Source organism: Salvelinus alpinus, chromosome 10, assembly GCF_045679555.1.
Source record: "Salvelinus alpinus chromosome 10, SLU_Salpinus.1, whole genome shotgun sequence".
Taxonomy (NCBI): domain Eukaryota; kingdom Metazoa; phylum Chordata; class Actinopteri; order Salmoniformes; family Salmonidae; genus Salvelinus; species Salvelinus alpinus.
The window spans coordinates 3,489,882-3,513,569 of NC_092095.1; the positions used below are offsets into that span (position 1 = coordinate 3,489,882).

General features: G+C 46.0%; 1 protein-coding gene across 1 annotated transcript in view; it reads right to left on the reverse strand.

The window, feature by feature from the left end:
• Positions 1–23,688, reverse strand: part of LOC139531447 (patched domain-containing protein 1-like) — a 93,393-nt gene that overhangs the window by 16,115 nt on the left and 53,590 nt on the right. The window contains exon 8 of the mRNA XM_071327897.1: positions 13,204–13,340. Coding sequence (XP_071183998.1) covers positions 13,204–13,340 — 137 coding nt within the window. The remainder of the gene's footprint in view (positions 1–13,203; positions 13,341–23,688) is intronic.

Genomic DNA, 23,688 nt, shown 5'->3' on the forward strand with positions numbered 1-23,688 from the left:
GGAGAGCTCGGTTTGTTGTTTTGGAAAGTTTTTAAAGTTTGGTTACTAGCTCGCTACCTCTTGAGTTTGGATCCCGCGACGCGGTTGGCATCGGTTGCTGGGAAATCTACCATCTATCCAGTGATCCTGCCTACCATGGCCGGGTCTGAGGAACTGTTTGGCGTAGCAGCTAGACTAGCAGGGTTTTCTTGAGGGCTTGAACGCAGCCCGCGACACAGTTAGCCATTGTGGCCGGGACAGTGGATTGTCCCGGGCCTGTGGCTGTATAGATCCCTGCAGTTTGTGGTTGTTGTTTTCAAACTTCCCTGTGACCTGACCTGAACTGTCTCGAACTGCAAGGAGTAACAGTGTAACCTACGTTGCTACCATGACAAAGACCAAAGCCGGCGGAAGTACCGTTAAGGACAGGGGTGTCTATCACAGGTGAGGGATCTTTTAAACAAACAAAAATAGTTCTACACGCAGTTATTAAAACAAGAAAATAGCTTAAAGTGTTTTGTCAAAATACTGGTCGAGTCAACTAAAAAAAGAATGGACGACCTGACAAGGTAGCTGTTCTGGAAAAAGCCAAGAACTTAAGAGGAACGTATATCTTCCTCAATGAGGACTACCCTGAAGTTGTGCGCCAGAAGAGGAAAGAACTCTTCCCAGCCATGAAAGCTGCCAGAGCGCATAGGGACTTTGCTTACATCTGCTATGACAAGTTCATTGTCCCTGCTCCCTCCCAAAAGCCTGGAAGAGATGAGACTATGGGTTCGTAGCTTCAACACACACCAACGGATTAATAGATGTAAAATGTAGATTTTTTTCTCGTGCTTTGTTTGCTCGTTTCCATATTATGTACAGTTGAAGTCGGAAGTTTACATAAACCTTAGCCAAATACATTTAAACTCAGTTTTTCACAATTCCTGACAGTTAGGATCACCACTTTATTATAAGAATGTGAAATGTCAGAATAAAAGTAGAGAGAATGGTTCATTTTAGCTTTTATTTATTTCATCACATTCCCACTGGGTCAGAAGTATACATACAGTCAATTAGTATTTGGTAGCATTGCCTTTAAATTGTTTAACTTGGGTCAAACGTTTTGGGTAGCCTTCCACAAGCCTCCCACAATAAGTTGGATGAATTTTGGCCCATTCCACCTGACATCTATGGGATTGAGGTCAGGGCTTTGTGATGGCCACTCCAATACCTTGACTTTGTTGTCCTTAAGCCATTTTGCCACAACTTTGGAAGTATGCTTGGGGTCATTGTCCATTTGGAAGACCAATTTGCGACCAAGCTTTAACTTCCTGACTGATGTCTTGAGATGTTGCCTCAATATATGCACATAATTTTCCTCCCTCATGATGCCATCTATTTTGTGAAGTGCACCAGTGCCTCCTGCAGCAAAGCACCCCCACAACATGATGCTGCCACATTTGGATAATGTCACTTTTTAAAGTGACAACATATATTTTAACAGATGCTGCCACCCCCATACTTCACGGTTGGGATGGTGTTCTTCGGCTTGCAAGCATCCCCCTTTTTTTGTTTCATCAGACCAGAGGACATTTCTCCAAAAAGTACGATCTTTCTCCCCATGTGCAGTTGCAAACCGTAGTCTGGCTTTTTTATGGCGGTTTTGGAGCAGTGGCTTCTTCCTTGCTGAGCGGCCTTTCAGGTTATGTCGATATAGGACTAGTTTTACTGTGGATATAGATACTTTAGTACCTGTTTCCTCCAGCATCACAAGGTTCTTTGCTGTTGTTCTGGGATTGATTTTCACTTTTCGCACCAAAGTACGTTCATCTCTAGGAGACAGAATGCATCTCCTTCCTAAGCAGTATGACGGCTGCGTGGTCCCATGGTGTTTATACTTGCGTACTATTGTTTGTACAGATGAACGTGGTACCTACCATTACAACGGAACGACTTGATTAGCGTAGTGTTAGCTAGCTACATAGTTGTCTTTGCTGTCTTTGTATCCAAGATAATTGTGTAGTTTAGAGTAATTATCGAGGTTATCTAGCCAGTTAGAGGTTACCTAGCCAGCTACACTTTCAAACAAAGTCAACAACGCAGCCACTGCTAGCTAGCCTACTTCACCAGCCAGCAGTACTATATCATTTTAGTCAATAAGATTTTTTGCAACATAAGCTTAACTTTCTGAACATTCGAGACGTGTAGTCCACTTGTCATTCCAATCTCCTTTGCATTAGCGTAGCATCTTCTGTAGCCTGTCAACTATGTGTCTGTCTATCCCTCTTCTCTCCTCTCTGCACAGACCATACAAACGCTTCACACCGCGTGGCCGCTGCTACTCTAACCTGGTGGTCCCAGCGCGCACGACCCACGTGGAGTTCCAGGTCTCCGGCAGCCTCTGGAACTGCCGATCTGCGGCCAACAAGGCAGAGTTCATCTCAGCTTATGCGTCCCTCCAGTCCCTCGACTTCTTGGCACTGACGGAAACATGGATTACCACTGATAACACTGCTACTCCTACTGCTCTCTCCTCGTCTGCCCACGTGTTCTCGCACACCCCGAGAGCTTCTGGTCAGCGGGGTGGTGGCACTGGGATCCTCATCTCTCCCAAGTGGACATTCTCTCTTTCTCCCCTGACCCATCTGTCTATCGCCTCCTTTGAATTCCATGCTGTCACAGTTACCAGCCCTTTCAAGCTTAACATCCTTATCATTTATCGCCCTCCAGGTTCCCTTGGAGAGTTCATCAATGAGCTTGACCCCCTGATAAGTTCCTTTACTGATGATGGCTCACCTCTCACAGTTCTGGGTGACTTTAACCTCCCCACGTCTACCTTTGACTCATTCCTCTCTGCCTCCTTTTTTCCACTCCTCTCCTCTTTTGACCTCACCCTCTCACCTTCCCCCCCTACTCACAAGGCAGGCAATACGCTTGACCTCATCTTTACTAGATGCTGTTCTTCCACTCATCTCATTGCAACTCCCCTCCAAGTCTCCGACCACTACCTTGTATCCTTTTCCCTCTCGCTCTCATCCAACACTTCCCACACTGCCCCTACTCGGATGGTATCGCGCCGTCCCAACCTTCGCTCTCTCTCCCCCGCTACTCCCTCCTCTTCCATCCTATCATCTCTTCCCTCTGCTCAAACCTTCTCCAACCTATCTCCTGATTCTGCCTCCTCAACCCTCCTCTCCTCCCTTTCTGCATCCTTTGACTCTCTATGTCCCCTATCCTCCAGGCCGGCTCGGTCCTCCCCTCCTGCTCCGTGGCTCGACGACTCATTGCGAGCTCACAGAACAGGGCTCCGGGCAGCCGAGCGGAAATGGAGGAAAACTTGCCTCCCTGCGGACCTGGCATCCTTTCACTCCCTCCTCTCTACATTCTCCTCTTCTGTCTCTGCTGCTAAAGCCACTTTCTACCACTCTAAATTCCAAGCATCTGCCTCTAACCCTAGGAAGCTCTTTGCCATCTTCTCCTCCCTCCTGAATCCTCCTCCCCCTCCTCCCCCTTCCTCCATCTCTGCGGATGACTTCGTCAACCATTTTGAAAAGAAGGTTGACGACATCCGATCCTCGTTTGCTAAGTCAAACGACACCGCTGGTTCTGCTCACACTGCCCTACCCTGTGCTTTGACCTCTTTCTCCCCTCTCTCTCCAGATGAAATCTCGCGTCTTGTGACGGCCGGCCGCCCAACAACCTGCCCGCTTGACCCTATCCCCTCCTCTCTTCTCCAGACCATTTCCGGAGACCTTCTCCCTTACCTCACCTCGCTCATCAACTCATCCTTGACCACTGGCTACGTCCCTTCCGTCTTCAAGAGAGCGAGAGTTGCACCCCTTCTGAAAAAACCTACACTCGATCCCTCCGATGTCAACAACTACAGACCAGTATCCCTTCTTTCTTTTCTCTCCAAAACTCTTGAACGTGCCGTCCTTGGCCAGCTCTCCTGCTATCTCTCCTAGAATGACCTTCTTGATCCAAATCAGTCAGGTTTCAAGACTAGTCATTCAACTGAGACTGCTCTTCTCTGTGTCACGGAGGCGCTCCGCACTGCTAAAGCTAACTCTCTCTCCTCTGCTCTCATCCTTCTAGACCTATCGGCTGCCTTTGATACTGTGAACCATCAGATCCTCCTCTCCACCCTCTCCGAGTTGGGCATCTCCGGCGCGGCCCACGCTTGGATTGCGTCCTACCTGACAGGTCGCTCCTACCAGGTGGCGTGGCGAGAATCTGTCTCCGCACCACGTGCTCTCACCACTGGTGTCCCCCAGGGCTCTGTTCTAGGCCCTCTCCTATTCTCGCTATACACCAAGTCACTTGGCTCTGTCATATCCTCACATGGTCTCTCCTATCATTGCTATGCAGACGACACACAATTAATCTTCTCCTTCCCCCCCTCTGATAACCAGGTGGCGAATCGCATCTCTGCATGTCTGGCAGACATATCAGCGTGGATGACGGATCACCACCTCAAGCTGAACCTCGGCAAGACGGAGCTGCTCTTCCTCCCGGGGAAGGACTGCCCGTTCCATGATCTCGCCATCACGGTTGACAACTCCATTGTGTCCTCCTCCCAGAGTGCTAAGAACCTTGGCGTGATCCTGGACAACACCCTGTCGTTCTCAACTAACATCAAGGCGGTGACCCGTTCCTGTAGGTTCATGCTCTACAACATTCGCAGAGTACGACCCTGCCTCACACAGGAAGCGGTGCAGGTCCTAATCCAGGCACTTGTCATCTCCCGTCTGGATTACTGCAACTCGCTGTTGGCTGGGCTCCCTGCCTGTGCCATTAAACCCCTACAACTCATCCAGAACGCCGCAGCCCGTCTGGTGTTCAACCTTCCCAAGTTCTCTCACTTCACCCCGCTCCTCCGCTCTCTCCACTGGCTTCCAGTTGAAGCTCGCATCCGCTACAAGACCATGGTGCTTGCCTACGGAGCTGTGAGGGGAACGGCACCTCCGTACCTTCAGGCTCTGATCAGGCCCTACACCCAAACAAGGGCACTGCGTTCATCCACCTCTGGCCTGCTCGCCTCCCTACCTCTGAGGAAGTACAGTTCCCGCTCAGCCCAGTCAAAACTGTTCGCTGCTCTGGCACCCCAATGGTGGAACAAACTCCCTCACGACGCCAGGTCAGCGGAGTCAATCACCACCTTCCGGAGACACCTGAAACCCCACCTCTTTAAGGAATACCTAGGATAGGATAAAGTAATCCTTCTAACCCCCCCCCCCCCCCCTTAAAAGAGTTAGATGCACTATTGTAAAGTGGTTGTTCCACTGGATATCATAAGGTGAACGCACCAATTTCTAAGTCGCTCTGGATAAGAGCGTCTGCTAAATGACTTAAATGTAAATGTAAGGCGTTTAGAAATTGCTCCCAAGGATGAACCAGACTTGTGAAGATCTACAATTATTTTTCTGAGGTCTTGGCTGATATCTTTTGATTTACCCATGATGTCAAGCAAAGAGGCACTGAGTTTAAAGGTAGGCCTTGAAATATATCCACAGATACACCTCCAATTGACTCAAATGATGTCAATTAGCCTATCAGAAGCTTCTAAAGCCATGACATAATTTTCTGGAATTTTCCAAGGTGTTTAAAGCCACAGTCAACTTAGTGTATGTAAACTTCTGACCCCCTGGAATTGTGATACAGTGAATTATAAGTGAAATAATCTGTCTGTAAACAATTGTAGAAAAAATTACTTGTGTCATGCACAAAGTAGATGTCCTTAACGACTTGCCAAAACTATAGTTTGTTAACAAGAAATGTATGGAGTGGTTGACGAGTTTTATTGACTCCAACCTAAGTGTATGTAAACTTCAGACTTCAACTGTATATCTCTGATAAGCTACCCAGGAAAGGGCTGAAAATGTCAAGTGTTATTGAAGTGTTCTGGTTGCAGGTTCACTTGGCACATCTAAAACCTTTTCTTTTGGGTTGTTGCTATAGGCCATCAAGTGCTAACAGTCAGTATCTAAATAATGTGTGTGAAATGCTTGATAGTGTATGTGATGTAAACAGAGAGGTCTACTTTCTTGAGGACCTGGATATTGACTGGTTTTCATCAAGCTGTCCACTCAAGAGAAAGCTTCTCACTGTAACCAGTGCCTGTAATCTGGTTCAGGTTATTAATCAATTTACCAGGGTGTTTTTCAAACACTACAGGAACAAGATCATCCACGTGTATTGATCACATTTTTACTAATACTGTAGAACTTTGTTCTGAAGATGTATCCAGGAAAGACAAAGTTCCAAAAGCTGGGCGAAAAATAGTGTATAAGATTTTGCTGTGACACTTTTTGTGGATGTTAAAAATATTTGTTTGTCTGGTGTTCGTCTGGTTCGTCTGGTGTCAGGATGATCCTGCAGGAAGGGTACCACATGAGGGAGGAGGATGTCTTCCCTGTAGTCACAGCGTTGAGATTGCCTGCAATGACAACAAGCTCAGTCCGATGATGCCGTGGCACACCTCCCCAGACCACGACGAACCCTCCACCTGCAAATCGATCCCGCTCCAGAGTACTGGCCTCGGTGTAATGCTCATTCCTTCAACGATAAACGCGAATCCGACCATCACCCCCGGTGAGACAAAACCGTGACTCGTCAGTGAAGAGCACTTTTTTCCAGTCCTGTCTGGTCCAGCGACGGTGGGTTTGTGCCCATAGGCGACGTTGTTGCTGCTGATGTCTGGTGAGGACCTGCCTTACAACAGGCCTACAAGCCCTCAGTCCAGCCTCTCTCAGCCTATTGCGGACAGTCTGAGCACTGATGGAGGGATTGTGCGTTCCTGGTGTAACTCAGGCAGTTGTTGTTGCCATCCTGTACCTGTCCCGCAGGTGTGATGTTCGGATGTACCGATCCTGTGCAGGTGTTGTTACACGTGGTCTGCCACTATGAGGACAATCAGCTGTCCGTCCTGTCTCCCTATAGCGCTGTCTTAGGTGTCTCACAGTACGGACATAGCAATTTATTGGCCTGGTCACATCTGCAGTCCTCATGCCTCCTTGCAGCATGCCTAAGCCACATTCACACAGATGAGCAGGGACCCTAGGCATCTGTCTTTTGGTGTTTTTCAGAGTCAGTAGAAAGGCCTCTTTAGTGTCCTAAGTTTTCATAACTGTGACCTTAATTTTTTTTAAATATTTTTTATTTATTTAACCTTTATTTAACCAGGTAGGCAAATTGAGAACACGTTCTCATTTACAATTGCGACCTGGCCAAGATAAAGCAAAGCAGTTCGACACATACAACAACACATAGTTACACATGGAGTAAAACAAACATATAGTCAATGATACAGTGAAAAAAAATAAGTCTATATACAATGTGAGCAAGTGAGGTGAGATAAGGGAGGTGAAGGCAAACAAATATATGTATAAATAAATAAAAATATAAAAAGGCCATGGTGGCGAAGTAAATACAACACAGCAAGTAAAATAAAAACTAAAAAACACTGGAATGGTTGGTTTGCAGTGGAAGAAAGCGCAAAGTAGAGACAGAAATAATGGGGTGCAAAGGAGCAAAATAAATAAATAAATACAGTAGGTAAAGAGGTAGTTGTTTGGGCTAAATTATAGATGGGCTATGTACAGGTGCAGTAATCTATGAGCTGCTCTGACAGCTGGTGCTTAAAGCTAGTGAGGGAGATAAGTGTTTCCAGTTTCAGAGATTTTTGTAGTTTGTTCCAGTCATTGGCAGCAGAGAACTGGAAGGAGAGGCGGCCAAAGGAAGAATTGGTTTTGGGGGTGACCAGAGAGATAAACCTGCTGGAGCGCGTGCTACAGGTAGGTGTTGCTATGGTGACCAGCGAGCTGAGATAAGGGGGGACTTTACCTAGCAGGGTCTTGTAGATGACCTGGAACCAGTGGGTTTGGCGACGAGTATGAAGCGAGGGCCAGCCAACGAGAGTGTACAGGTCGCAGTGGTGGGTAGTATATGGGGCTTTGGTGACAAAACGGATGGCACTGTGATAGACTGCATCCAATTTATTGAGTAGGGTTTTGGAGGCTATTTTGTAAATGACATCACCGAAGTCGAGGATTGGTAGGATGGTCAGTTTTACAAGGGTATGTTTGGCAGCATGAGTGAAGGATGCTTTATTGCGGAATAGGAAGCCAATTCTAGATTTAACTTTGGATTGGAGATGTTTGATGTGAGTCTGGAAGGAGAGTTTACAGTCTAACCAGACACCTAGGTATTTGTAGTTGTCCACATATTCTAAGTCAGAGCCGTCCAGAGTAGTGATGTTGGACAGGCGGGCAGGTGCAGGCAGCGATCGGTTGAAGAGCATGCATTTAGTTTTACTTGTATTTAAGAGCAATTGGAGGCCACGGAAGGAGAGTTGTATGGCATTGAAGCTCGCCTGGAGGGTTGTTAACACAGTGTCAAAAGAAGGGCCAGAAGTATACAGAATAGTGTCGTCTGCGTAGAGGTGGATCAGAGAATCACCAGCAGCAAGAGCGACATCATTGATGTATACAGAGAAGAGAGTCGGTCCAAGAATTGAACCCTGTGGCACCCCCATGGAGACTGCCAGAGGCCCGGACAACAGACCCTCTGATTTGACACACTGAACTCGATCAGAGAAGTAGTTGGTGAACCAGGCGAGGCAATCATTAGAGAAACCAAGGCTGTCGAGTCTGCCGATGAGGATGTGGTGATTGACAGAGTCAAAAGCCTTGGCCAGGTCAATGAATACGGCTGCACAGTATTGTTTCCTATCGATGGCGGTTAAGATATCGTTTATGACCTTGAGCGTGGCTGAGGTGCACCCATGACCAGCTCTGAAACCAGATTGCATAGCGGAGAAGGTATGGTGGGATTCGAAATGGTCGGTAATCTGTTTGTTGACTTGGCTTTCGAAGACCTTAGAAAGGCAGGGTAGGATAGATATAGGTCTGTAGCTGTTAGGGTCAAGAGTGTCCCCCCCTTTGAAGAGGGGGATAACCGCAGCTGCTTTCCAATCTTTGGGAATCTCAGACGACACGAAAGAGAGGTTGAAAAGGCTAGTAATAGGGGTGGCAACAATTTCAGCAGATAGTTTTAGAAAGAAAGGGTCCAGATTATCTAGCCCGGCTGATTTGTAAGGGTCCAGATTTTGCAGCTCTTTTAGAACATCAGCTGACTGTATTTGGGAGAAAGAGAAATGGGGAAGGCTTGGGCGAGTAGCAGAGGGGAGGGCAGTGCTGTTTTCCGGGGTAGGGGTAGCCAGGTGGAAAGCATGGCCAGCCGTAGAAAAATGCTTATTGAAATTCTCAATTATAGTGGATTTGTCGGTGGTGACAGTGTTTCCTATCTTCAGAGCAGTTGGAAGCTGGGAGGAGGTGTTCTTATTCTCCATGGACTTTACAGTGTCCCAGAACTTTTTTGAATTTGTGTTGCAGGAAGCAAATTTCTGCTTGAAAAAGCTAGCCTTGGCTGTTCTAACTGCCTGTGTATATTGGTTTCTAGCTTCCCTGAAAAGTTGCATATCACGGGGGCTGTTCGATGCTAATGCAGAACGCCATAGGATGTTTTTCTGTTGGTTAAGGGCAGTCAGGTCAGGAGAGAACCAAGGGCTATATCTGTTCCTGGTTCTAAATTTCTTGAATGGGGCATGCTTATTCAAGATGGTGAGGAAGGCATTTTTAAAAAATGTCCAGGCATCCTCTACTGACGGGATGAGATCAATATCCTTCCAGAATACCTCGGCCAGGTCGATTAGAAAGGCCTGCTCGCTGAAGTGTTTCAGGGAGCGTTTGACAGTGATGAGTGGAGGTCGTTTGACCGCTGACCCATTACGGATGCAGGCAATGAGGCAGTGATCGCTGAGATCTTGGTTGAAAACAGCAGAGGTGTATTTGGAGGGCAAGTTTGTTAGGATGATATCTATGAGGGTACCCGTGTTTACGGAATTGGGGTGGTACCTGGTAGGTTCATTGATAATTTGTGTGAGATTGAGGGCATCAAGCTTAGATTGTAGGGTGGCTGGGGTGTTAAGCATGTTCAAATTTAGGTCGCCTAGCAGCACGAGCTCTGAAGATAGATGGGGGGCAATCAGTTCACATATAGTGTCCAGAGCACAGCTGAGGGCAGAGGGTGGTCTATAGCAGGCGGCAACGGTGAGAGACTTGTTTTTAGAGAGGTGGATTTTTAAAAGTAGAAGTTCAAATTGTTTGGGAACAGACCTGGATAGTAAAACAGAACTCTGCAGGCAATCTTTGCAATAGATTGCAACACCGCCCCCTTTGGCCGTTCTATCTTGTCTGAAAATCTTGTAGTTGGGGATGAAAATGTCAGAATTTTTGGTGGTCTTTCTAAGCCAGGATTCAGACACGGCTAAAACATCCGGGTTGGCAGAGTGTGCTAAAGCAGTGAACAAAACAAACTTAGGGAGGAGGCTTCTAATGTTAACATGCATGAAGCCAAGGCTATTACGGTTACAGAAGTCATCAAAAGAGAGCGCCTGGGGAATAGGAGTGGAGCTAGGTACTGCAGGGCCTGGATTCACCTCTACATCACCAGAGGAACAGAGGAGGAGTAGGATAAGGGTACGGCTAAAAGCTATGAGAATTGGTCGTCTAGAACTTCTAGAGCAGAGAGTAAAAGGAAGTTTCTGGGGGCGATAAAATAGCTTAAAGGAATAATGTACAGACAAAGGTATGGTAGGATGTGAATACAGTGGAGGTAAACCTAGGTATTGAGTGATGATGAGAGAGATATTGTCTCTAGAAACATCATTGAAACCAGGTGATGTCATCGCATATGTGGGTGGTGGAACTGTGAGGTTGGATATGGTATAGTGAGCAGGGCTAGAGGCTCTACAGTGAAATAAGCCAATAAACACTAACCAGAACAGCAATGGACAAGGCATATTTACATTAAGGAGAGGCATGCTTAATCGAGGTATCAATAAGGGTCCAGTGAGTAGAGGTTGGTTGGGGTCACGGCGATCCAGACAGCTGGCCGGGTAGATGGCTATCGGTAGCAAGATAGCATAGGATGGAGGTCTATTTGTAGATACCTCGTGCGTTTCCGTCGGTAGGTTAGTGGGGTTCCGTGTGGTAGAGGGGATCAATCCAAATTGGCAAAATAGATATAGTGACCCAAGAAAAAAATAAAATAAATAAATAATAATAATAATTGTCCGATATACTTATTCAGATAGCAGCCGATAAGACAGCTAACGGTTAGCGGGCCCCAGATGAGCGTTCAGGTAACGTCGGGACGGAGGTGCCAGTTGGATAACTCCCTCGGGCAGATAACGTCGGCAGTCAGTCGTGAAGGCCCGGTGGGGCTCCGTATCTGCAGCAACAACAACAACAACAACAAAAAAAAACGGGTCCGGATAGGTGACTGTAGCCCAGGAATGGCTGATGGAACTCCTCAGCTGGCTAGCTCCGGAATGATTTGAGTTTGCTCCGGGATCGACGTAAGCCAATAGTCACACGGTTTGCAGCTAGCTAGCTGCAAATGTCCAGAGCCTGCGGCTGAAATCCGGGGAAACTGAGAGAAAAAAAGTCCCGGAATGCTCCGGTCCGAGTTGCGTTGCACAAAAGTGCCGGTAGATTATCGAGCTAAAGGAATGGCTGATGACCACAAAACGTGGGCAGCTGAAACACCAACGCTAGCCAGCAAACCGGCTAATTTCTGGGCAGCTACAGATTAGCTTCTGGCTAGCTATCGGATAGCTTCTGGTTAGCTTTCTGGCTAGATTCTGAATTAGCCCCTGGCTAGCTTCCACGGTGGATTTTCAGATTGGAGGTAAATAATACTTTTTTGTAATTGGTGAAGCGGGTTGCAGGAAAGCTTTTGCAGGAAAGCTTTTGTAGTTGAGTTCTTGGATAATAAAATATATAAAAGATATGCGAAGAAAGGTGTAAATATATATATATACAGGACACGACAATACGAAACAGAAATGACGTCTGAACTGCTAAGCCATCTTGGAAAGGCCATCTAGACCCACAAGGCCAGCAAGACCCACAAGGCCATCTAGACCCTAAGGCCATCTAGAACCCCAAGGCCATCTAGAACCCCAAGGCCATCTAGAACCCCAAGGCCATCTAGACCCCACGGCCATCTAGAACCCAAGGCAAGCCCACCAAGGCCATCTAGACCCCAAGGCCATCTAGAACCCCAAGACCATCTAGACCCCAAAGCCATCTAGAACCCCAAGGCCATCTAGAACCCCAAGGCCATCTAGACCCACAAGGCCATCTAGAACCCCAAGGCCATCTAGAACTCCAAGGCCATCTAGAACCCCAAGGCCATCTAGACCCCAAGGCCATCTAGACCCACAAGGCCAGCCAGACCCACAAGGCCATCTAGAACCCCAAGGCCATCTAGACCCACAAGGCCATCTAGAACCCCAAGGCCATCTAGAACCCCAAGGCCATCTAGAACACCAAGACCCTCTAGACCCCAAAGCCATCTAGAACCCCAAGACCATCTAGACCCCAAAGCCATCTAGACCCCAAGGCCATCTAGACCCCAAGGCCATCTAGACCCCAAGGCCATCTAGACCCACAAGGCCAGCCAGACCCACAAGGCCATCTAGAACCCCAAGGCCATCTAGACCCCAAGGCCATCTAGAACCCCAAGGCCATCTAGACCCCAAGGCCATCTAGACCCCCAAGGCCATCTAGACCCACAAGGCCAGCCAGACCCACATGGCCATCTAGACCCTAAGGCCATCTAGAACCCCAAGGCCATCTAGAACCCCAAGGCCATCTAGACCCCAAGGCCATCTAGAACCCAAGGCCAGCCCACCAAGGCCATCTAGAACCCCACGGCCATCTAGAACCCCAAGGCCATCTAGAACCCAATGCCAGCCCACCAAGGCCAGCCCACCAAGGCCATCTAGACCCCAAGGCCATCTAGAGCCCCAAGGCCATCTAGAACCCAAAGCCATCTAGAACCCAAGGCCAGCTAGAACCCAAGGCCAGCCCACCAAGGCCAGCCCACCAAGGCCATCTAGAACCCCAAGGCCAGCCCACCAAGGCCATCTAGACGCCAAGACCATCTAGAACCCAAGGCCAGCCCACCAAGGCCATCTAGACCCCAAGGCCATCTAGAACCCCAAGGCCATCTAGAACCCAAGGCCATCTAGAACCCAAGGCCAGCTAGAACCCAAGGCCAGCTAGACCACCAAGGCCAGCTAGACCACCAAGGCCAGCCCAACCCAGATTGAATTCAAGGCTTTAGAGTGTCACAGCATGGCTAGACAAAGACAAACATACACAGACTGACCTGATGTAGCAGTGTAGCTCCTGAGTAACGCAGCATGACATCAGAGAATACGCTAGCTACACGCTCCTTAACATGTTGGTCCTCACATGTCCTTCTCCATGACGATAGCATCTCGAATGTGCCAAACAGTCCGTGACCTGGAGACAGACACACACACAGAGATAAATATGTTTTGTGTGTTTGTGTATTCCTGGATGCCAAAATGGAAAGCCAGACTTCGCCAAAAATGTTAGCAAATAAAAAGAAAATGTATTTAACATTTCCTTTTTAACGTGTATCTTTCGTCTCTCTGCAATTCTACATTTTCCTTCAATTCGCAAGAGGCTGATTGTATGTCACTGTATAAAGCATCCGAGCGAGCAAAACAGCGCTCCTCTCTTTCAGAAAGTGTAGCCCATGTATCTGATGCTGTCTGGTCAAAAAGAGTATGACATTGTTGCCACCTGTAGCATTGAATTCAATAGCAAGACAAGCCAGCGAGCATTTGGCCTACATAATTTTTTAAAAACTAAAAGAATAGCGAATCAGTGTTGAGCTAAACTGAGTGAGTTTAACTGTGAATTGTCCTTGTGCAGCAAAACATGTTTTTTAAGGGAAGCCAGTTGGGATTTGGCTTCACACCAATCAGATCACATCAAAAGCAAAACGTCATTGACAGAAAAAACGTGGATTGTTGCATCTCGTTGTATTGTTGTCCTACGGTGTCTAGCTAGCTAAAACAGTCCCTTTCCTAAATTGGTAATGGATGGAGCTATGGATTTGGACTCGTGGTTTTCCTTAATTCTCCGTACTGGCCAATGATTATAACGGCGACTCTGATCCAACCATTAATAAAAATTGTGTACCTGCTATGAGAGGATGGAAGTTCAATATGTAGCTAGATGTAGTAGGCTAATGTTAACTAGCTGGCTCGACGTTTCCCATGAAAGGAAGTTAGCCTAGCGAGCGAGCATTTTAGCCAGGTATTTGTATTTGTATTTATTAGGCATCCCCATTAGCTGCTGCCAATACCACCATGCAACAATATCACAATGTTTCATTAAGCAAAGAAGAAACTTCTCACCCAGAAGCGGCGCTCCTAGTGGCCGGGGACTTTAATGCAGGCAAACTTAAATCAGTTTTACCAAATCTTTACCAGCATGCAACCAGGGGAGAGAAAAATCCTAGACCACCTATACTCCACACACAGAGATGCATACAAAGCTCTCCCCTGCCCTCCATTTCGCAAATCTGACCATAATTCTGTCCTCCTGATTCCTGATTACAAGCAAAACTAAATCAGGAAGTACCAGTGACTCGCTCAATACGGAAGTGGTCAGATGAAGCGGATGCTACACTACAGGACTGTTTTGCTAGCACAGACTGGAATATGTTCCGGGATTCATCCAATGGCATTGAGGAATACACCACCTCAGTCACCGGCTTCATCAATAAGTGCATCGATGACGTCGTCCCCCCAGTGACTGTATGCACATATCCCAACAAGAAGCCATGGATTACATGCAACATCCACATCGAGTTAAAGGGTAGAGCTCCCACTTTCAAGGAGCGGGAGACTAATCCGGATGCTTATAAGAAATCCCGCTATGCCCTCAGACAAACCATCAAACAAGTAAAGTCTCAAAACAGGATTAAGATTGAATCCTACTACACCGGCTCTGACGCTCGTCGGATGTGGCAGGGCTTGAAAACTATTATGGATTACAAAGGGAAACCCAGACGCGAGCTGCCCAGTGACGCGAGCCTACCAGACGAGCTAAATGCCCTTTATGCTCGCTTCGAGGCAAGCAACACTGGAGCATGCACGAGAGCACCAGCTGTTCTGGATGACTGTGTGATAACGCTCTTGGTAGCGAAGGTAACCTGCCTAAATGATTACCACCCCGTGGCACTCACGTCGGGAGCCATGAAGTGCTTTGAAAGGCTGGTCATGGCTCACATCAACAGCATCCTCCCGGACACCCTAGACCCACTCCAATGTGCATACCGCCCCAACAGATCCACAGATGACGCAATCTCTATAACGACTCTGGGACAGAACACCTCCCTCTGCAACTGGATTCTGGACTTCCTGACGGGCCGCCCCCAGGTGGTAAGAATAGGCAACAACACGTCTGCCATGCTGATCCTTAACTCTGGGGCCCCTTAGGGGTGTGTACTTAGTCCCCTCCTGTACTCCCTGTTCACCCACGACCGCGTGGCCAAACACGACTCCAACACCATCATTAAGTTTGCTGACGACACAACAGTGGTAGGCCAGATCACCAACAACAATGAGACGGCCTATAGGGAGGAGGTCAGAGAACTGTCAGTGTGGTGCCAGGACAACAAAACCTTTTCCCCCTCAGGAGACTGAAAATATTTGGCATGGGTCCCCAGATTCTCAAAAGGTTGTACAGCTGCACCATCGAGAGCATCCTGACCGGTTGCATCACCGCCTGGTATGGCAACTGCTCGGCATCTGACCGTAAGCCACTACAGAGGGTAGTGTGAATGGCCCAGTACATCACTGGGGCCAAAGCTTCCTGCCATCCAGGACCTATATAATAGGCGATGTAAGAGGTAAGCCTAGAAAATTGTCAGAGACTCCAGTCACCCATGTTATATACAGTGGGGAGAACAAGTATTTGATACACTGCCGATTTTGCAGGTTTTCCTACTTACAAAGCATGTAGAGGTCTGTAATTTTTATCATAGGTACACTTCAACTGTGAGAGACGGAATCTAAAACAAAAATCCAGAAAATCACATTGTATGATTTTTAAGTAATTCATTTGCATTTTATTGCATGACATAAGTATTTGATCACCTACCAACCAGTAAGAATTCCGGCTCTCACAGACCTGTTAGTTTTTCTTTAAGAAGCCCTCCTGTTCTCCACTCATTACCTGTATTAACTGCACCTGTTTGAACTCGTTACCTGTATAAAAGACACCTGTCCACACACTCAATCAAACAGACTCCAACCTCTCCACAATGGCCAAGACCAGAGAGCTGTGTAAGGACATCAGGGATAAAATTGTAGACCTGCACAAGGCTGGGATGGGCTACAGGACAATAGGCAAGCAGCTTGGTGAGAAGGCAACAACTGTTGGCGCAATTATTAGAAAATAGAAGAAAATAGAAGAAGTTCAAGATGATGGTCAATTACCCTCGGTCTGGGGCTCCATGCAAGATCTCACCTCGTGGGGCATCAATGATCATGAGGAAGGTGAGGGATCAGCCCAGAACTACACGGCAGGACCTGGTCAATGACCTGAAGAGAGCTGGGACCACAGTCTCAAAGAAAACCATTAGTAACACACTACGCCGTCATGGATTAAAATCCTGCAGCGCACACAAGGTCCCCCTGCTCAAGCAGGCGCATGTCCAGGCCCGTCTGAAGTTTGCCAATGACCATCTGGATGATCCAGAGGAGGAATGGGAGAAGGTCATGTGGTCTGATGATTCAAAAATAGAGCTTTTTGGTCTAAACTCCACTCGCCGTGTTTGGAGGAAGAAGAAGGATGAGTACAACCCCAAGAACACCATCCCAACCGTGAAGCATGGAGGTGGAAACATCATTCTTTGGGGATGCTTTTCTGCAAAGGGGACAGGACGACTGCACCGTATTGAGGGGAGGATGGATGGGGCCATGTATTGCGAGATCTTAGCCAACAACCTCCTTCCCTCAGTAAGAGCATTGATGATGGGTCGTGGCTGGGTCTTCCAGCATGACAACGACCCGAAACACACAGCCAGGGCAACTAAGGAGTGGCTCCGTAAGAAGTATCTCAAGGTCCTGGAGTGGCCTAGCCAGTCTCCAGACCTGAACCCAATAGAAAATCTTTGGAGGGAGCTGAAAGTCCGTATTGCCCAGCGACAGCCCCGAAACCTGAAGGATCTGGAGAAGGTCTGTATGGAGGAGTGGGCCAAAATCCCTGCTGCAGTGTGTGCAAACCTGGTCAAGAACTACAGGAAACGTATGATCTCTGTAATTGCAAACAAAGGATTCTGTTCCAAATATTAAGTTCTGCTTTTCTGATGTATCAAATACTTATGTCATGCAATAAAATGCTAATTAATTACTTAAAAATCATACAATGTGATTTTTGGGATTTTGGGATTTTTTAGATTCCGTCTCTCACAGTTGAAGTGTACCTATGATAAAAATTACAGACCTCTACATGCTTTGTAAGTAGGAAAATCGGCAAAATCGGCAGTGTATCAAATACTTGTTCTCCCCACTGTACTATTTTCTCTGCTACTGCACGGAAAGCGGTACCGGAGCGCCAAGTCTAGGACCAAAAGGCTCCTCAACAGCTTCTACCCCCAAGCCATAAGACTACTGAACAATTCATAAAATTGCCGCCGGACAATTTACATTGACCCCCCCTAACTTTTGTACACAGCTGCTACTAGCTGTTTGTTTGTTACCTATGCATAGTCACTTCGCCTCCAACTACATGTACAGATTACCTTGTTGTATTCGGCACATGTGACAAATACAGTTAGATTTGATTTTGTATGCATGTATCTGTACATTCGTGTGTGTCTCTTCACAGTCCCCATTGATCCATAAGGTGTATTTGTACCTGCTTTTTAAATCTGATTCTACTGCTTGCATCAGTTACCTGATGTGGAATAGAGTTCCATGTAGTCATGGCTCTATGTAGTACTGTGTGCCTCCACTTGGTCTGTTCTGGACTTGGGGACTGTGAAGAGACCACTGGTGGCATGTCTTATGGGGTATGCGTGAGTGTCCGAGCTGTGTACTAGTATGTCAACACTTCTTACAAAAACAAGTAATGATGAAGTCAATCTCTCTTCCACTTAGAGCCATGAGAGAATGACATGCATGTCATTAATGTTAGCTCTCCGTGTACTTTTAAGGGCCAGCCGTGCTGCCCTGTTCTGAGCCAACTGCAATTTTCCCAAATCCTCTTTGTGGCACCTGCGCACACGACTGAACAGTAGTTCAGGTGCGACAAAACTAGGGCCTGTTAGACCTGCCTTATTGATAGTGTTGCTAAGAAGGTAGAGACTAGGGCCTGTTGGACCTGCCTTGTTGATAGTGTTGTTAACAAGACAGAAACTAGGGCCTGTTGGACCTGCCTTGTTGATAGTGTTGTTAACAAGGCAGAAACTAGGGCCTGTTGGACCTGCCTTGTTGATAGTGTTGTTAACAAGACAGAAACTAGGGCCTGTAGGACCTGCCTTGTTGATAGTATTGTTAACAAGGCAGAGAAGCTCTTTATTATGGACAGACTTCTCCCATCTTAGCTACTTTTATATCAACATGTTTTGACCATGATAGTTTACAATCCAGGGTAACTCCAAACAGTTTAGTCACCTCAACTTGTTCAATTTCCACATTATTCATTACGAGACATAGTTGAGGTTTAGTGTTTAGTGAATGATTTGTCCCAAATACAATGCAGTTAGTTCTGGAAATATTTAGGACACTCTTATTCCTTGCTACCCATTCCGAAACTAACTGCAGCTCTTTGTGTACAAGTGTTGCAGTCATTTCAGTCACTCTAGTAGTTGACGTGTATAGTGTTGAGTCATCCGCACACAGACACACTTTACTCAAAGCCAGTGGCATGTCATTAGCAAAGATTGAACAAAGTAAGGGGCCTAAACAGCTACCCTGGGGAATTCCTGATTATACTTGGATTATGTTTGAGAGGCTTCCATTAAAGAACACCCTATGTATTCTGTTAAACAAGTAACTCTTTATCCATATTATAGCAGGGGATGTAAAGCCATAAGACATGTTTTTCCAGCAGCAGACTATGATCGATAATGTCAAAAGCTGCACTGAAGTATAACAAGACACCCCCCCCAATCATTTTATCATCAATTTCTCTCAGCCAATCATCAGTCATTTGTGTAAGTGCTGTGCTTGTTGAGTGTCCTTCCCTATAAGCGTGCTAAAAGTCTGTTGTCAATTTGTTTACTGTGAAATAGCATCGTGTCTGGTCAAACACCATTTTTTCCAAAAGGGTTGGTAACAGACTGATTGGTTGACTATTTGAGCCAGTAAATAGGAGTGGCAATCTCGTCCACTATTATCCTCAGTAATTTTCCATCCAGATTGTCAGACCCCTGGTGGCTTGTCATTGTTGATAGACAACAATCGTTTTTTTTACCTCTTCCACACTGACTTTACGGAATTCAAAAGTACAATTCTTGTCTTTCATAATTTGGTCAGTTATACTTGAATGTGTAGTGTCAGCGTTTGTTGCTGGCATGTCATGCCTAAGTTTGCTAATCTTGCCGAAGTCATTAAATGCCAATCAGTTGGGCTGGCAGACTTATTTGCCATACCTTTTGCCTCATCCCTCTAAACCACACAATTTTTCAATTCCTCATCAATCCAAGGAGATTTAACAGTTTTTACAGTCATTTTCTTGATGGGTGTGTGCTTATTAGTAATTGGAATAAGCAATTTCGTAAATGTGTCAGTGCAGCGTCTGGTTGCTCCTCATTACACACCACAGACCAGCAAATATTCTTTACATCATCAACATATGAATCACTACAAAACTTCTTGTATGACCTCTTATACACTATATTAGGCCCAGCCTTTGGAACTTTGGTTTTCCTAGATATGGCTACTATATTGTAATCACTACATCCTATGGATTTGCAGCATTAGTGAAGATGTGATCACTACATCCTATGGATTTGGATAACGCTTTAAAGAAAATTTCTGCAGCATTAGAAAATATGTGATCAATACATGTTGATGATTTCATTCCTGTGCTGTTTGTAACTACCCTGGTAGGTTGACTGATAACCTGAACCAGGTTGCAGGCACTGGTAACAGTTTTAAGTGTTTTCTTGAGTGGGCAGCTTGATGAGAGCCAGTCAATATTTAAATCACTCAGAAAATATACTTCTCTGTTGATATCACATACATTATCAAGCATTCACACATATTATCCAGCACTTGGTGGTAGCAGCTTCCCACAATAATAGGCTTTAGATGAGTGTAACGGCTGTCTTCGGGTAAAATGCGGCGTGATGAAAATCCATATTTTAATTAGGATATTTAAACGACGAACAAAAACAACAAAATGACAGAAGGAACCGAAAACGCTACAGTCCTGAACATGGGAACACAGAACAGATGAACACACGAACAGGAACAATCACCCACAAACAAACAGTGAAAACAGGCTACCTTAATATGGTTCCCAATCAGAGACAATGACAAACACCTGCCTCTGATTGAGAACCATATTAGGCCAAACAACAAACCCAACATAGAAACACAAAACATAGAATGCCCCCCCAGCTCACGTCCTGACCAACTAAACAAAGACTAAACAAAGGAAATAAGGTCAGGAACGTGACAATGAGGCAGTTGAACCTGTAGCCATATTAGCTCATGCTAATGAATAGTTAATGCTCATGTTATTTATATTGGAGTTGATAGTGCAGGTTGAGCTGCACACCGCCTCAGTGCTAACAGTGTAACCGCGCTGTAACTAACGTTACCCCATACTCCTGCCACAGCCAACTAGCCAAATGTTTAGCTTGCTGGCTAGCTAGCTAAACTGTTAGCGTCATCGCTAGCATAACAGACTAGCAAGCTAAAGTCTTAACTTCCTTGCTTGCTTGCTTGGCTAATAGTTAGCAAGCTAGCCAAACAAACCAGACAACAGGTTTGATAGGATGTACACAGTATATACATAAGTATGTGGACACCTCTTCAAATTAGTGGATTTTGCTATTTCAGCCACACCCGTTGCTGACAGGTGTATAAAATCAAGCACACAGCCATTACATCTCCATAGACAAACATTGGCAGTAGAATGGCCTTACTGAAGAGCTCAGTGACATTCAATGTGGCACTGTCATAGGATGCCACCTTTCCAACAAGTCAGTTCTTCACATTTTTGCCTTACTAGATCTGCCCCGGTCAACTGTAAGTGCTGTTACTGTGAAGTGGAGACATCTAGGAGCAACAACGGCTCAGCCACAAAGTGGTAGGCCACACAAACCCACAGAACAAGACCTCTGAGTACTGAAATGCGTAGCGTGTAATAATCGTCTGTCCTCGGTTGCAACACTCACTAACGAGATCCAAACTGCCTCTGGAAGCAACGTCAGCACACAAACGGTTCGTTGGGAGCTTCATAAAAAGGGTTTCCATGGCCGAACAACCACACACAAGTCAAAGATCACCATGCGCAACGCCAAGCGACGGCTGGAGTGGTATAAAGCTCGCCACCGTTGGACTCTGGATCAGTGGAAACGCGTTCTCTGGAATGATTAATCACACTTCACCATCTGGCAGTCTGACGGACAAATCTTGGTTTGTGGATGCCAGGAGAACACTACCTGCCCAGCTGCATAGTGCCAACTGTAACGTTTGGTGGAGGAAGAATAATGGTCTGGGACTGTTTTTCATGGTTCTAGTTCCAGTGAAAGGAAATCTTACTGCTACAGCATACAATGACATTGTAGATGATTCTGTGCTTCCAACTTTTTTGGCAACAGTTTGGGGAAGGCCCTTTCCTGTTTCATCATGACAATGTGCACAAATTGAGGTCGATACAGAAATGGTTTGTCAAGGTCGGTGTGGAAGAACTTGACTGGCCTGCACAGAGTCTTGACCTCAACCCCATCGAACACCTTTGGAATGAATAGGAGCGCCGACTGCGAACCAGGCCTAATCGCCCAACATCAGTGCCCGACCTCACTAATGCTCTTGTGGCTGAATGGAGGCAAGTCCCCGCAGCAATGTTCCAACATCTAGTGGAAAGCCTTCCCGGAAGAGTGGAGGCTGTTATAGCAGCAATGGGGAGACCAACTCCATATTAATGCCCATGATTTTGGAGTGAGATGTTTGACAGATGTCCACATACTTTTTGTAATTTAGTGTATCAAGTGTATATATATATATATATATAGTGTATCATGTATCCCAAGGCATATGAGCTAACAGCTTATTGAGCAAACAACACAATTATCACAACACATTGTTTTAATATGTGACTCGTTTCAGGAAACTAGGCGTATGTCGTGCGTCACAGGAGAGCCATTTGAACGTAAACATTTATTTTTTATCAAAATGCCTTCAGGAACATATGAACTTTCATGTGCCTTAATAACAAACTCGTATGCCATGTGTAAATATGAATACAATTATACAATTACAAGCCTAGTTGGTTTAGCCACGGAAAAAGTCAGGAACCTTCCCGCTAGCCATGATTGGCTGAGAAAATGGATTTGCTGGACATGCCGAGAGATAAGTTCGGCTTGGTCTGCCATGAAACATGCTTCTGTCTATAACATGAGCTGCTCAATTTGTGTAGACAATATAACATGATGTCTTTTTTGAAAGAGATCACGAAGAACTGCAAAAGTGTTGCTAATGCGCTCCACTTTCTGGTGATTGCTGACTCTCGCTGACTCTGAAAATGAATCAGACGATGAGGAAATCCCTGATTTAGGTAAAAACATTTTTCATAGAACCAGACATGGTAGAGTCTTCTGAAACGGCGATCAACATTCTTGTCACGGAAGCAGTTGACCGAGTGTCATGTGCTGGGAGTCAGGAAGCAAGTTCAGGGAGTGAATCATTTAATAAATAAATAAAAACATAATGCAAAACAAGAAACACGAACAACACAGACATGAAACTGAAACAATAACGCCTGGGGAAGGAAACAAAGGGATTGTAAAGGGCAGGTAATCAAGGAGGTGATGGAGTCCAGGTGAGTGTCATTATGCGCAGATGCGCGTAACGAGGGTGACAGGTGTGCGCCATAACGAGTAGCCTGGTGACCTAGAGGCCAGAGATGGAGCCCACGTGACACCGAGTTTAGAAATCAGTGGAATGCCCGGTGTTATTAGAGTATGATAGCTAAGGAGATGGAGACAATTCTGCAGTTTGATTGCAAATATGCAAATATGCAGAGGGAGTTGAAAAGAGAATACACAGAAGGCCGTTGTATAAAACACCTGTCTCCGGATCACATCTTCAAACTAAAGGCAACCATGGGAGAGAGGGAGAAGCATGCATCCATGTATGTGAGTAAGAGAGCTAGCTACATTCAGATATTATACATTTCTAATTCCGTCAGAAAGTATTTTAAATTGAAAGTTAAAGCATACTTTTAGCTAGCTATCTAACATTAGCTGGCTGGCTCGCTAGCTAACATTACGTGTATGATCTGTGTAGAAATATTGTTTGTATCTCAGAAATCCATTTGCAAACGACTTTCTGACAATATTAGAAACATATAATATCTGAAAATGTAGTGAGCTAGACTCTCTTACACATATACATGAATGTATGCTTCTTCCTCTCTGTCATGGATGCCATGACTGCCCTTAGTTTTAAAATGTGTTTTACACAACAGCCTTCTGTGTGTTTTCTTTTCGAATCCCTCCGCATATTTCCAATCAAACTGCAGAATTATAGCCTAATGTTGCCTAGCTAGCTAACATTTTACCTAGTTGGTTAGCTTTAGCTACCTGCAGATT